The 13428-nt window shown below is 66.8% G+C and overlaps 2 protein-coding genes across 4 annotated transcripts; both read right to left on the bottom strand.

The window, feature by feature from the left end:
- Nucleotides 1-23: 23 nt before the first annotated feature.
- Nucleotides 24-2783, bottom strand: NHLRC4 (NHL repeat containing 4). 2 transcript variants are annotated; one of them, XM_082361610.1, is made up of 2 exons: nt 1872-2783; nt 24-996 (listed from the first exon to the last, which is right to left on the bottom strand). In XM_082361610.1, the coding sequence occupies exon 2, from the start codon at nt 461-463 to the stop codon at nt 29-31; it is 435 nt and encodes a 144-aa protein (XP_082217736.1). In that variant the 5' UTR covers nt 464-996; nt 1872-2783; the 3' UTR covers nt 24-28. The 2 variants fall into 2 exon arrangements, with proteins under 2 accessions (XP_082217736.1, XP_082217737.1); XM_082361611.1 differs by lacking the exon at nt 1872-2783 and adding an exon at nt 1645-1864.
- A 183-nt stretch (nt 2784-2966) lies between these two features.
- Nucleotides 2967-8887, bottom strand: PRR35 (proline rich 35). 2 transcript variants are annotated; one of them, XM_082361563.1, is made up of 3 exons: nt 8272-8887; nt 4065-5196; nt 2967-3799 (listed from the first exon to the last, which is right to left on the bottom strand). In XM_082361563.1, the coding sequence occupies exons 2-3, from the start codon at nt 5156-5158 to the stop codon at nt 3178-3180; spliced, it is 1716 nt and encodes a 571-aa protein (XP_082217689.1). In that variant the 5' UTR covers nt 5159-5196; nt 8272-8887; the 3' UTR covers nt 2967-3177. The 2 variants fall into 2 exon arrangements, with proteins under 2 accessions (XP_082217689.1, XP_082217690.1); XM_082361564.1 differs by lacking the exon at nt 8272-8887 and adding an exon at nt 7803-7861.
- Between the last annotated feature and the right edge of the window lie 4541 nt (nt 8888-13428).

Genomic DNA, 13428 nt, shown 5'->3' with positions numbered 1-13428 from the left:
GGGGCTGCTCCCGTTCAAGCCCACCGGATCAGGCCAATTCCAAGTGGGACTGGTACACTTTGATGTAGCCGTCCTCTGCGTCCGCCACCATGAGCTGGCCCTGGGGCGCACAGGCCACACCCAGGGGCCACCTCAGCCCCTCGGACACCAGGCAGATGGGTGCCCTGGCCCGGGGGAACAGGGTCACCTGGCGCCGCTGCTCGTCCGCCACAATGACACTGCCTGCTGCGTCGGTGCACACGCCTGCCAGGGTGCCAAAGTGGTGCTCAGTCAGGTCTCCCAGGGAGCACAGGGGCTGGCGGGCACTGCCAAACAGCCGCACGTCCCCGAACTCCTCACTCACAGCCAGGCCCCCATCAGGCCCCAGGCCCACCCAGCAGGGGCCCTCCAGGCCCAGCATGGAGGCGGGGGCCAGTGGCTCCAAGGCAGGGCCCAGTGTGAAGCTGTGCACAGCCCCGGGCATGTGGTCAAGGGCATCCACAGTTAGCCCCCGGGGAGTCAAGAAGGTGCCCACTGTCACCCAGCGGCCTTGAGGGGCTCGGACGGTGTGCTGCAGCACACGGACAGCCTTGGGGACCAGGTCACTGACCACCACGAGCCCAGCAGCTGTCACAGCCACGTCCTCCGGCACGAAGGCCCTGGCCCCTGGCACAAGGCAGGGCAGGTGGCGGATGGAGTGTCTCTAGAGGTCCAGCACGTGGATGCAGGGTGCAGTCCCAGCCGTCAGGAAGAGCAGGCCATCTGGGGAGCAGTGCAGGCCCCAGGGTCCCCCTGCAGCCCCTGCGGGCACTGGGATCCATCCAAGCAGCCGGGGCCGCCAGGAGTGAGTGGGGTCTCCAGGCAGGTCCAGCGTGAGGCGTGGTCCCTGGGACACGGCTGACCCGCTGGTGGGGGAGGCCCAGGAGGTCAGGGTAGGAGGCCAGAGAGCCGGTGCGTGGGCAGACATCACAGCCTCAGCCTCTCTGAGCCAGTCCTCCAACTGGGCCGAGTTTGGGGCTGCAAGAGAAACAACACGCCACCATGTGCCAAGCAATGCGACAGCGGTCCCCCTGCACGCTTCCCGGCGGTGCTGGTTCCTCCTGTTTTACAGGTTTGACTCTGTTCCACCAGGTCCCGACCGCCAGCCGTGCCTCTGGGCCCTATTTTCCCAGATGTGGTCCCTGAACACAATTCTGGGAGACACATGACCCAGGAGGGCTGCTGTGGGTTTTGTTCTGAGGCCGGAATGAGCTCAGGGGCATCTAGGTGTCCGAGGTGGGGGGAGGGGTGACAGATGAGCAGTGTTTCTCAAACGCCTCTGCCCATAGAACCTTTCCTCGAGGCAGGGAAAGTGGCCCTTGTTTGGGGCAGCCCAAGCCCCTGCCCATTGCCCCACACAGCCCTTGGAGACTTCCAACTCCTGAGGGGTGAAGCAGGGGTCCTTTCCTAGGCCTCTCTGGCCGTGGGGAGGGGTCTCCTACCTGGGGAGCTCGGGCTCTGTTGTGGGAAACCAGAGCCTGAGGGGGTGGGAAGAGCCACCTGGCAGAGGAGGGGGGAAGGGGGGAAGGGGGGCGGGGAGGCAGAGCTCTGGCTGGGCCACCTTTGAGCAGCACCCAGGGAAGCTCTAAGGAGTCCAATCACTCAGCTGCTGACCCCACCAGGTACCTTCCAGTGCTGCCACATTCCTGCCTCGGGGCCTTTGCTCTGGCCTCTGGGACATTCTTCACGCTGCCCCTGCACGGCTGGTTGCACTCATGGTCCTCTCAGCCCACCCTCCCCAGGGGGCCCAGGGCCTCCACCACCTGCTGTCTCAGGAGACAGCACCGCCTCCGTCCTCCAGCAGGACCTGGCAGAAGGGGCTGTGCCCCTGACCTGCTGGCTGAGTCACTCACCAGAGTCCGGGGCGGGGGCCTCCAGGGGCTGCATCTTGCACCCCGCCAGACTAGACAGGTTGGGTCCTGTCTCTCTGATCCTGTTTCTGCACCTGTGAAGCTGGGGCCATGCACTGCCAGTGGGGTCAGGCTTATGTCTGTCCATTGGGTGATGAGAAGTCTGGGTGCGGTAGCCAGGTAGGGGTGCTAACGGGAGGCCAAGGTGGGGTGGGTCTCCCTCAGACTCAGGACCTGGGGTTTCTCCAGACACCGCCTGACTCAGCCCGCAGCCCCTCCAGGAAGCCCCTGGAAGGTGGGGGTCAGCCGTGTCTGTGACCCACAGCACTCCCTACCTGACCGCCTGCACCCCAGCTCTGGACACTGCGGAGGGGCAGGCGGCGATGCTATCTGCTACCGGCGCGGTTAATGGGGCGGCCGCAGGTCCTGATCCGACTGGCCCCAGCCCGGCTGGCCCAGCGTGGGGAGCCAGGCACAGGCAGGAACTGCCCTCCCTGGGGCCATTCCTGGGTGGGCGTGGAGGTGTGGCCAGCTCCCAGGAACAGAAGTGATTTGCTGGGTCCGAGGGTCCCCCGGGCACCCCTCCCCGCCTGCCCCCTACCCCCCACCCCCGCCTGTGGGAAAAGCCAAGTCTGTTCGCGCTGGGAGGGAGGCAGCGAGCTGTGAAGGCCACTGATGCCTATCGTGGCTGCAGGGGTTGGCAGGGGCCCAGCGGAGGCCACGCTGGGCGAACAGCCCTGGGCCACAGAATGTGGGGGCACCGTTTAACCATAGAGGGAGCGGCCTCCTGCATGAATCTGACATTAGGCCTGGCCTGTCAGATGGGGGCTGGAGCATGTCCAGGGGTCCCTGCCCACAGCCCATGTGCAGAAACACAGGCCTGACCAGGGCTGAGACCGTGCACACCTGCCTCCCCCCGCCCCACTCTGCCCCCCCCCATAGAAAGCTCCCCACTCTCTCCCCAGACTCCGGTCCCCCAGGGAGGGCCCAGTCCACAAGAGGAGGTCCGGACACTGCCCCCCTGATGCTCAGCCTGGGGACATTTCTGCAGAAGGTGACACTAGACCAGCGAGGGACGAAGGAGGCCCAGACGGGGTGTGAAGGTGGTTTCCATTTTAATGTCCACAACTGTGATCACTAAAGAGCCGTGACCCTCTGCTGTGCCTGTGTGGCCCCAGAGACGGGTGTGGCCACGGCGGGTGGGGTCTGTCCACGGGCATGCTGGGGCAGGCGGGGGGCCAGGCAGCAGGCATGGGGTTGGAGAAGGGCCTCTGTCTGTTAAGGACAGAGATGGCAGTAGGGGCTGTGGTCAGACCTCAGCACCCGCGGGGCACTGCAGGCCAGGGACAGCCTCAGGGGGCCAGGAGCCCCCAGGCCCACCGCGGGTGCCCCAGCTGCCAGGAAGGACAGGGTCCTCTGGGGCCTGGAGGGGAAGACCTGGGGGAGGGACACTGGAGTCAGCCTCACACTTGGTGGTGTGACTGGACAGAGGCTGGGCTGCCAGCGTGCCGGGTGGCTTGGGGGTCCCCCGGACCAGCGTGGGGCCCAGCTCCGGCTGCCCCCAGGGCCCTGGGGGCACCTCATGCCCCTTGGTGGGCGCCCGTTTCACAGAGAGGTCGAGGGGAGTGTCGGGTGGCCGCACGGCCCGCTCCAGCGCCTGGTGGATGGTGAGCAGCTCCCGGCGGATCTTCCCCAGCTGCTCCCGCAGAGGCCGCGGGGCCAGGCCCCCAGCAGGCGCCAACTGGCCCAGGCGCTGTTCCACCCTGGCACAGTCGCCGAGGGCCCGAGTCAGGTCCTCGCCCACGTGCCCAGGGCCCCCCAGCACCAGGCCCAGCGGTTGCTGGGGCAGGGGGGCCGCAGGACCAGGGGTCTCAAGGTCACTTAGCTCCTTGTCCTCAGGCCACAGCATCATGGAGGGGCCGGTCCTCAGGCTGCGGGGCAGAAGCCAGTCAGGAGGCTGTGCTGCCCGCACAGTGCCCCACCCCCTTCACGCCCCTGTCCAGCCTGGCACCCGGGCCTGGGGCCTCGGAACCCCAGAAGGAAGGAGAGGTTGGCTCTCTGGCCTCAGTCTCTCCTCTGCGGCCTGAAGCCCCTATTCCTGGTGACTGAGCTCCAGCTGAGGGCCCAGCCACCCTCCGCCCCAGCCCTCTTCCCACCTCTCCTAACACCCCCACGACTGGGGCCCCTGACACCCACCTGCTCTGGGAACTGAATTTCGTCCGGCTGCAGGGGTCCTGCGGGGGTTCTGGCCTGCCTCCCAGGGCCAGCTTCCTCTTGGGGTTGCTCTGGGCAGGCCGCTCCAGCTCCCCCTCCTGCCCCGGGTCCCTGAGAGCACCACGGGGCCAGGGCCCACCCAGCCCAGGCACTGGCAACTTCAGCAGCCCAGGGACCAGAGTCTCGGGGGGCCCTTTGGGGGGGGCAGAGGGCTTGGCAAGGGCAGTCTTGCCTGCCGGCAGCCCCAGGCTATGCTCCAGGAGCAGGGGGTAGTACAGGCGAGGGACCAGGGCTGGGCGCTCGGGGGGCTGTGGGGCAGGGAAGGCAGTGGCCGGGGGCAGCAGGGGGCTGGCTGAGGCCAGGAAGGGCACGTGGGCGGCAGCGGCCAGGGAGGGCCCCAGGTAGGAAAAGAGGCCCGGGCTGAGAGGGTAGTTGACGCCCAGCAGGGACAGGTGGAGGCTCTGGGCCTCAGGGAACTCCCCGGGGGTAGGCGGGGGGTAGCAGGGGACGCTGCTCTCAGGGCCCGTGGCAGGCACGTCCACCCCGGCCGTGCTCCTCGGGCCCCCACCCCTCCCCGGCTTCCACGACTCGGCCAGGAGGCCACCAAGGCCCGCACCCTTCTGGGGGTCCCTGGCCTCAGGGAGCAGTGTCTCTGGGGACCCCTCGGCCCCTGGCCTGGGGCCCCCAACCCGGCGGCGCAGGGAGAGGACGTCGGTGACCATGTGGTCGGGCGTGGCGGGAGCATCCAGCGCTCCTCGGGGCCGGCCGCTGGGGTCCATGGGGTCCGAGGAGTCCACGGGGTGGCCTGGGGTGGGTGCACGTGGCCGGGGCGCGGCTGGGGCCCGGCGGCAGGCCCAGTCGGGGGAGTCCAGCAGGAGGGAGAGGGAGTCCTTACAGAGGCTGTACTTCATGTGGTTGTAGAGGTGGGACTTCTCCAGGCAGGTGAAGGGGCACTGGAAGCACTTGTAGTTGTAGGGTTTGCCCCAGGGCCGTGGGATATAGTGTGGCTTCTTGGGCTTCCTCGCCCGGGCCCGGGCCCCGGGGCCCAGGCGGCACGAGCCTGCCTCTCCGGACATGGCAGCTGCTAACGGGCGAGCCCCGGCCCCATGGCCACCTGCGGACAGGGCCTCAGTCATCGCCAGCCGCCCCGGCCGATGCCCCCTACCCTCCGTCACAGCTCAAGGCTAAGCGTCCAGGCACCGGCACCCACCCCGTCCCCCTCCCCGGCCTCTGCCAGCAGAAGTGGCTTCCCCGCCTCACTCTCTGTAGGGTCAGCAGACACGGCAGAAAAAATGCAGGACGCCCAGGTAAATGGGACTCGGGTAAACGGGAAATACTTTTTCAGTATAAGTATGGCCTAGCCAGTATTTGGAATGTGCAGTAGAAAAATTATTTGTTGATTATCTGAAATTTAAGCTTAAGTCCTGTACTTCATTGGTTGACCCTACACGCATCTCGCCCCTCAGTCCTGGCCAGTCCCCAGCAGGCCCATTTCTGGGGTGACTCCACCCACGCCCATCTCCCCCACACCAGCAGAGCCCGGGTCTCCATCTACCCCACGGGCACTGGGTGAGTGACTGGAGGAAGCCAAGTATGACCAGACTCACTCCTGGGGACACGGCCCTTCCTTGTCTTAACCCCTCCAGAGACTTTCCTGCCCGCGGGAAAGCCAAGATAAGAGCCGTGAGATGAGAAACCAGCAGAGGTTCTGAGCGCCTGTTTACACCGTGTCCCTGCTCTGCAGGGCGTCGGGTGGGCACTGTGGTCTCTGAGGGGGCCAGCCTTGCGTGGGCCAGGCCAGGCTGGGGGGCGTGGATGTCCAGCATGGCCTCACGGCACAGCCACCTGCTCAGCCTGGCTCCATCTGGGTGGCTGCCGGCAGGTCGGCAGCCGAGCCTGCAGCGGCCGAGCTTGGCCAAGACCCTCCTCTCCCCATGCCCCCGCACGATTGCTCAGAAGCCGCTCTGCACTCCATCTGGGCTGCCACCTGGGCTGTCCACCGCCCCAGTGTGCGCCTCAGCCGGGCGCTCGGCGAGTGTGTGCACACAAGCGTACAGCTCCTGCTGAGCCCTCCTCACTCAGCGACTGGAGGGACCACCTCTGCACGGCTGGGCTGACTCGGAACAGAGAGCAGGGAGGCCACCAATATGCAAGGGGCCCAAGCACACGAGGCTCACACTCCACTCAGAGTGGACGGGGTCACTGCACACATGAATGTACTCGGCACGGCCGGGGGTGTGAGCAGGCACAGGGCGCATGCACACACACACCCGCGCACACCCGCGGACACACAGGGTCACAGTCACTCACGGAAGTAGACACATGTACACTTGCCCTGCTCCCGGGGCTCAGGGACGGCCAGGGCACTGAGCAGGGCAGGGCTGGGGTAGCTGGGCAGCCTTTGGGAGCAGGCCGTCCTCCCCGCTGGCCTTCGGGCTCTGTACATGGCAGGCAGTCATGTCTGCTGCCCCCAAACACTGGATGGGCACCCCCATTATGGGAACAGCCACAGGGGTGGAGAGGGCTGCCTGTCCAAATGGGCCCTGCAGAGGTGGGGTTGGCATGGCCATGACTAGGGTGTGGAGGGCAGGGTGAGCAGAGGCTAAGTGACTGGCTTGTGCAGGGATGTCCACATCGGGGAGGGGACAGGGCTCCAAGAGGAGAGCACGGTTGGGAGGAGGGGGCTGTGCCCAGGAGGGGACCTGGGGCTCCCTTAGGGGCTGCAGACACTCCCTGGACTTGGTGGTGGGTGCAGAGGCAGGCCCCATCCCTGCCCCCCAACCCCCCAAGATACAGATGACAAATGGGTGTGTGTGCTCTGGAGACAGAGGCGGCTGTGCTGGGGCCATCGATCACCCAGCCCTGGGAGCCACACAGCTGTGCCGCCTGGTGCCACCACCCACCCCACTTCCCAGCCGGGCCCCTGGACTGGGGGGGCTCCTCCTAGGCCTCTGGACTAAGGGGGCGAGGGGCCCCTCCTGTGCTCCCTCTTCAGATCAGTCACCTGGCTTGGGGTGGGGGGGCTTGGTTGGGAGCCATCTCAGCAGCTGCTGACCCCACAGGGGCCCAGAGAACACCTGGCACCTGCCCAGCGTGCTTGTGCACAAGCAGAAAACACCCCCAGACAGCAGCACACACTCCCACACCCCCAAAGGCACATTCATTCGCACATGTGTCCCAACCCGTGACTCGGTGCGTGTGCCCAGGGCAGCCTGCACTCCCAGTGTGCCTATGCAGACACCTGGTCCCACTAACCTTTCCCTGTCTGGGGGAAAACTGGTGGCAGGCCAGGCGCAGGAGGCCTCACCCCAGGGTGGGAGAGGGGGCACCCAGCGCTTGGAGCCACCACCAGCCACCAGGGGATTGATTATAGCTCACCCATCCCGGCTGGCGCCCTTGGGACTTGGGAGCACCCCACAGGGCGTGGTGCAGAGGAGGTGACCAGGCTCCTCCTCGGCTGAAGTCGAGACCCCGATTCCCTCCCCCCTTCCCTCCACAGCCGAGCCCGGAGGGCGCCCTCCTACTAGGATGGGGCTGCTGCGCCCTGATGGTCCCGGTGCGCCGAGCCTGGAGGCCGCGAAGTGGGGGACGTGGGGACTGGGGTTGCCCCGCCCGCGCCCCGACAAGCTTGGCGTCCCGCCACCCCGGCGCCCCTCACGCCCTGCCGGGCCCCGCGCGGCCCCCAAACTTCCGACCCGCCGCCGCCCATGCCCGCCGTACCTGCGCCCCGGACGGAGCGGAGCCTGCGGCGCCCCGATAAGTCTGCGCGTGGCCCCGGGACCCCGCCGGAACTTCCCGCCCCGCCCGGCGCCCCTCCCCGCCCGGCGCCTGCCGCGACCCCGCACCCTGCGGGACCCGCACAAGCTCTCGGGGCGCGACTCGGACTCTGGCCTGGGAAACTGAGGAGCGGCCCCCACGCGGTCTGCGGTCACTCACTAGGCAGCGAGTCCCCGAAGCCTCCGCCACGGACCGCGTCCCCCCGACGCCGACTCGCACCTACAGAAGTTGGCGGCGGGAGCGGCCGCGCGTGCGCCACGGCGCCGGGCTCCGGGGGTCGCAGCGACCACCGACCCGGGCTCGCGGTGGGGGTGGGGGCGCGAGCGCCGGCAGCGGTCTCCCCCCGGCCACCTCAGGTGCACCCCCGTCTCTTCCACTTCCCTGCCCACAGTCGCCCCCTCTGCGCACTCACCGGCCTCGCGCGCCCGGGACCCGCTCAGCAGTCTCCGCCGCGCCGACAACTCCTGGATGGAGCCGTGACCGGTGACACCAGTGGCACCACCCGAGCAGGGCAGGGACGGGCAGCGTCGCGGTGGAGCCGAGAGTGGAGACGCAGGTGTGCAGCCGAATGAGGGGCTCCTGGCACCGTCCCCGCCCCCGTCGCCTGCAGGCTGCCGCGGGGGTGCTCAGAGGCAGCCAGGTCTCCCAGGGTCCCCGCAGCGGTGTGATGGGGTGTCAGCGGCCGAGGACGCAGGGAGTGAGGCCGTCAGCACTCATCCGTCAGGGCAGGGCTCTGGCCCCTGACAGCCCCTCAGCCTGAGCCGGGGCCTCTGGGCTGAGCCCCGGGACAGGGGGACCTTGGAGAACAGAGCCAGCCTGGGGAGGGCTGCAGCCCAGCCTGGGAGGGGACAGAACTTAGCTCGGGGAGGGCTGCAGCAGAGAGCCGGCAGCAGAGCCCAGCACACACGGTGGAGCAAGCCTCCTTTTCTGGCCAAGACTTGCCTGCAGTACCCTTCCCTCTTCTCCAAACAGGAGGCTGAATGGGTCTGCACCCCCAAACCCCTGTCCTGCCCACTGACGGCCACCGGCTCAGAAAGAGGGTCACATGCACTCACTCCCCCTTTCTAGAAGCATCACCCCCCAGCCCCCACTCCTCACTCCACTGGCAGGTGCCCAAGGAGGGCTGCATCTGCCTGCTGTTGGCAGGACTCCTCTCCACTGGCTGTCCCTCCTGGGAGGACCCGGGTGAATGAGGCGGGGCCTGGGAAAGGGCCCACCAGAAAACCCCCGCCCCTAATGTCCTCATGGCCAGAGCTGCTCCCAGCCCCACCTCCCAGGGTACTAGGCTCCATGTTGATCCCCGAACTGTCCAAACTTAACGGTCTGGAGCCCACTTCTCAGCTGGGTCCTAGCGGAAGTTCATCTGACCAGCCAGGACCATTCCAGAAGTGGACACAGATACTCAAGACAGGCCAGTAACGTTTCTCAAGAAATTTTTGCCTTTGTTCAGGGGAAGGTGCCTTAACCCAGAGATGAGTGATGTGCCATCTCAGGCATGGGGTGGGGTCTGCTGTCGGAGGGGTGTGTGCTGCCCCAGACCCACTCTGTGGAGGCACAGAGGTCCCCGTGAGGGTCCACTTGGCCTTCCCTGTAGGCTCAGCTACAGGCTCCTGGGGTATCCCAAGCTCAGCTTGGGGGGCTGGGGTGCTTTGGGGAAAAAAGGAGTATTCCAGTAGGGGTCTGTGGGATGGAGAACACTAGGTCCAGAGTCTAGTGCCTCCTGGGCCCTGTGAACCTGGCCTCAGTTTCCCCAGCTGTGCAGGAGGGTGACAGGCCATGGCCCAGTTGTTGGGGCTCTGGTCAGCCACGACAGACGTCTGTAAGGAGCAGGGTGCCATGTCCTGGGGGTGCCCAGTGCAAGGACACTGATGTGAGGGTGACTGCCCAGTGCCACCTTCCCTGACACAACCTGGGGGACTTCATTTCTCCCCGTAAAGTCCACAGGGCAGAACGGGGGCCTGGAGGACTGCTGTGGGTGGCACAGCCCACCAGCCTTTTCCTCTCTGCCCGCCTGGCCTGGCCCAGCTGACCAGCTGACCGTGCAGGCAGCCCCAGGCCGGGAGACAGCTTGAGCGGTTGTCACGCCAGCAGCCCTGTGGAGAGTGGGGGCCGGGAGGCCTGCTCCTTCTGCACACAGACCCCACTCCGGACATACTCAGCCAGGCCCGGGCCCCTATCTTGGGCACTGCCCAGAGAGGGCAGGGGGCACAGGTCACCCTGAGCCAGTGGGGGTGGGGGTCTCAGGGACGCCTCTGTGCTTCCTGGCCCTGCACTGCTGACTCCTCCGAGGGTCTGGGGAGGCCATGCTGCCAGCACAGGGGGCAGGCTGGTTGGAGGGTGTTACCGTCCTCCAAGGGAAGGGAGGGGCCTCTCAGCGTACGGAGGGGATAGCCCAGTGAAGCCAGGTGACCAAGGAGCACCGGAGAGGGGGGAGGAGGCCAGGCCTCAGCATGTTGGGAAAAGCAGGAGTCCAGGGAGGGCAGATCAGCAGAAGCCGTGGAGGCCGCCTCTGTGGATGGGCCTTTCCAGAAGTCTGGGTGGGAGGAGAGGTGTCGGCACCTCCAAGGGGCTCAGCACCTGAGGGGCATGACTGGGCTTCCAGGAGGGGTCTTGCCAGGGGTGCAGGTGGGCCCTGAACTTGCTCCAGGGGTCCCGAGAGCTTGGCCATGGCTGCAGCCTAATGGCCTGTACACGGGGGTGTGAGTCAGGTCAGCCCATCAGGTGCACAGACTGTCTGCTGGTCTGCAGCCAGGCTAGGCCGGACAGCGGTGCCAGCCCCTGTGCCCCTGTGCTCTCTGCCTGAGGCACTCCCAGGCACATCTGCTCCCTCACAGCTGGCCGGGGCCTGTCCCACTTTCCACCCGGGAGTGGGGCATGGTGGTAGGTCATGACCCACCCACTGGACCCCACCCTGCAACATGTTGGGGAAAGCTTGGGCCCAGGGAGGTGGCCCCTGCTCCCTGAGGCAGTGTCAAGGATCCGCGAGATTTGGGGCTTGGTCCCCCATGTGACCTGAGCCCTGAAACCCCTGCCCATGCTCCTTGGGCATCAGTCCCCTTGTCTGCAGATTGAGTGGTGGAAGACTTGGTCTCTGGGTGCTTCTGGCACCAGTGGGGTCCTAGGGAGCAGTCTTCTCTCCTCAGCTTGTCCTGGTGCAGGGTGGGGTGGGGACACGCAGCCCCTCCCTCTGCCCCCAGAGGCATTGTGGCCATTAACGTCCTCTGCCTGCTTGCCCAAGGCCACCCGCCTGTCACCTCCATTAATGCTGGTACTTGTGCGCCAGGGGCACGTGGGCAGCACGGACAGTGGGTCCAGGGAAGGCAGGGGGACGGCGGTGCAGTGCCCAGGGCAGGCCTGTCTCCTCCCCTCAGTGTCCACACACGGCCTCACCAGGACAGGTGTCGGGGCTGGGCCAGCCTCTGCTTGCCCCGTGGGTAGAGGGACGGCGGTAGAGCGTCTAGGCAGGGTCTAGGAGCCCCTGGGAGGGGTCAGTGCCATGCAGGATGATGGCCACGGCTCATGTTCACCCTCTCACTGATGAGCTCTGGGACACATGGCAGCCCCCAGAGTGTCTGAGGGCCCCTCCACGGGCCAGTGCGTGAGTTGTCCTTGGCACTTCCTTCTCCTTGCCCATTTGAGGTGGCCTCAGGGACCCACGGCTTGGTCCAAAGGGGCAGGGTTGGGACTTCCCTGGTGGCCCAGTGGTTAAGACTCTGAGCTCCCCATGCAGGGGGCCCTGGTCAGGGAACTAGATCCTGCATGCCGCAACTAAGACCCAGCGCAGCCACATAGATAAATAAATAATTTTTTTAAACCCCAAAAAACCCACAGAGGGGCAGGGTCACACCTGAGGGCCCTGGGTGCCAGTCTGAGTCCAGTGAATCTGAGAGCATTGGGGAGCCACAGCAGGTTCACAGCAGGTCTGTGAGGGAGCAGCAGAGCCAGAGAGATGGTGCTGGGTGACTGACTGTGTGGAGAGGGCTGCAAGCAGGTTTGGGGAACTCCACTATAAACCTCTGAGGGGTGGGCGGAGTGTGGCCCATGGTGGGCACATGCAGGGCCCAGATATTCTCCAGGGAGTGTATGGGGGTACTGCCCAAGCTGGTCCAGGGATGTGGGGTGGAGCGGGCCCCCCTGAGGGAAAGGGCATCAGCTGGGAGGCTCCTGGCACCGGGGACCCCAGGAGGCCTCTGGCCCCAAACCTGCTCACTGCACCCCTCCCCCAATTAGCTCCCTACTCTGGAAGTCACCCCGGCCGGCCGCTCCCTGCATGCTTGATTAGCGGCCACCCTGGGGTGAGGTGGGGTGGTGTGGGGTGCAATCCAATCCTCCATCTGCCTCAGGCCCTGGGATGGAGAGGCTCCTGGATGCTCTCTGGAGGCGCCAAGAGGGGCTGCAGCGGGAGTGAGCTCCCTGCTATGAGAGGCATGCCAGCTGGGGCAGGGGCCTTTCCAATCACTGAGGGAGCAGCCTGGCCAGGCGAGTGGGAGGAATGGCTCAGGCCGCCGAGCCCCAACCCAGAGCCCCCACCCAGCTTCTGAGCCGCCCTGGCAGAGCAGCGCCCGGGGCCGACAGCAACCATATGTTGGAAGAGGAGCTGTGCAAGTCCCTCTGCGGCCCCTGGGGCCCAGCCTTCCTGGGCCTGTCACAGGCGATTTTCCCTGCCTGAGTGGCAGGCCGGCCAGCGGGCGGGGCGGTTGGGGGCTGCAGAGCCTGTGCATACTCTGGGTCTGTCCCCCATGGCTCTCGACACTGACCCTGCCAGTCGGGGCAGACGCAGGTGCCGGGCCTGGAGTGGGAGACCCCGACATCCCGCCAGACGCCCGCCCCTTGCGATCACCCCTGTCCAGGTCAAGGTTGGGGGCCCAGAGAGGATCCCGGGAGAGGAGGTGGTCAGCGGGACCAGCCCCGTTGCTCCGTCGTGGGTGGGCGCCCAGGGCAGGCGGGAGAGTCAGCCCAGCGCCCAGAGCCCAGAGCCGTGCGGAGGAGGCGGGAGGCCGCAGCTAATTTGTACACTAAGTGCTTCTGACAGGGATGCCTCACAAGTGAGAACACAGCACCACCCGCCTCAGGAAGGCCACCGCGGCCAACGGGTGGGCAGCCAGGCGGCCTGGGTGAGGGGCCAGAAGGGGGTCGTGGGGGGATCTGGCCCAGCAGAGACGGGGGATGTGGGGAGTGGAGGTGGGCTCCGGACGAGGGGCCCCTGTGGCCGGAGGGTCAAAGACACAGCGGGCAGTGGCTGAGGCGGGGAGCGGGGCTGGGCAGTGTGGAGGCGGCTTGCCCTCTTCCGACCCTCGTCCACCCCTTGCACAGACCTGGGTCCAGGTGCCACCCGACGAAGGCCGAAGGCCCAGCAGGCCAAGTCCACTCCTCGAGCCGGCTCCCCCTCCTTCTCCCGCATCACAGTGGCCACCCCCACCCAGGGCCCTGCCCCTGCCCCTGGCTGGACCGCCACCTGAGCCCCCGCCAGCACCTCCCATGAGCTGCCGCGTCCCCACCAAGGGTGTCGCCTGCGGGGGGACCCCAGCTCCCATTCCCCTCAGCCTCTCCCTGCTGGAGCAGGGGTGCC

The sequence above is a fragment of the Balaenoptera borealis genome, assembly GCF_965194805.1.
Source record: "Balaenoptera borealis genome assembly, chromosome: 16".
NCBI lineage: Eukaryota > Metazoa > Chordata > Mammalia > Artiodactyla > Balaenopteridae > Balaenoptera > Balaenoptera borealis.
The sequence above is the reverse complement of the archived record's forward strand: the minus strand, read 5'-3'. Positions and strand labels throughout refer to the sequence as shown.

Coding starts and splice junctions, on each gene's coding strand:
- NHLRC4 (XM_082361610.1), bottom strand. CDS start 463: ATGCCCGGGGCTGTGCACAGCTTCACACTGGGCCCTGCCTTGGAGCCA.
- PRR35 (XM_082361563.1), bottom strand. CDS start 5,158: ATGTCCGGAGAGGCAGGCTCGTGCCGCCTGGGCCCCGGGGCCCGGGCC. Junction 3,800..4,064: donor AAATTCAGTTCCCAGAGCAG/GTGGGTGTCAGG, acceptor TCTGCCCCGCAG/CCTGAGGACCGGCCCCTCCA.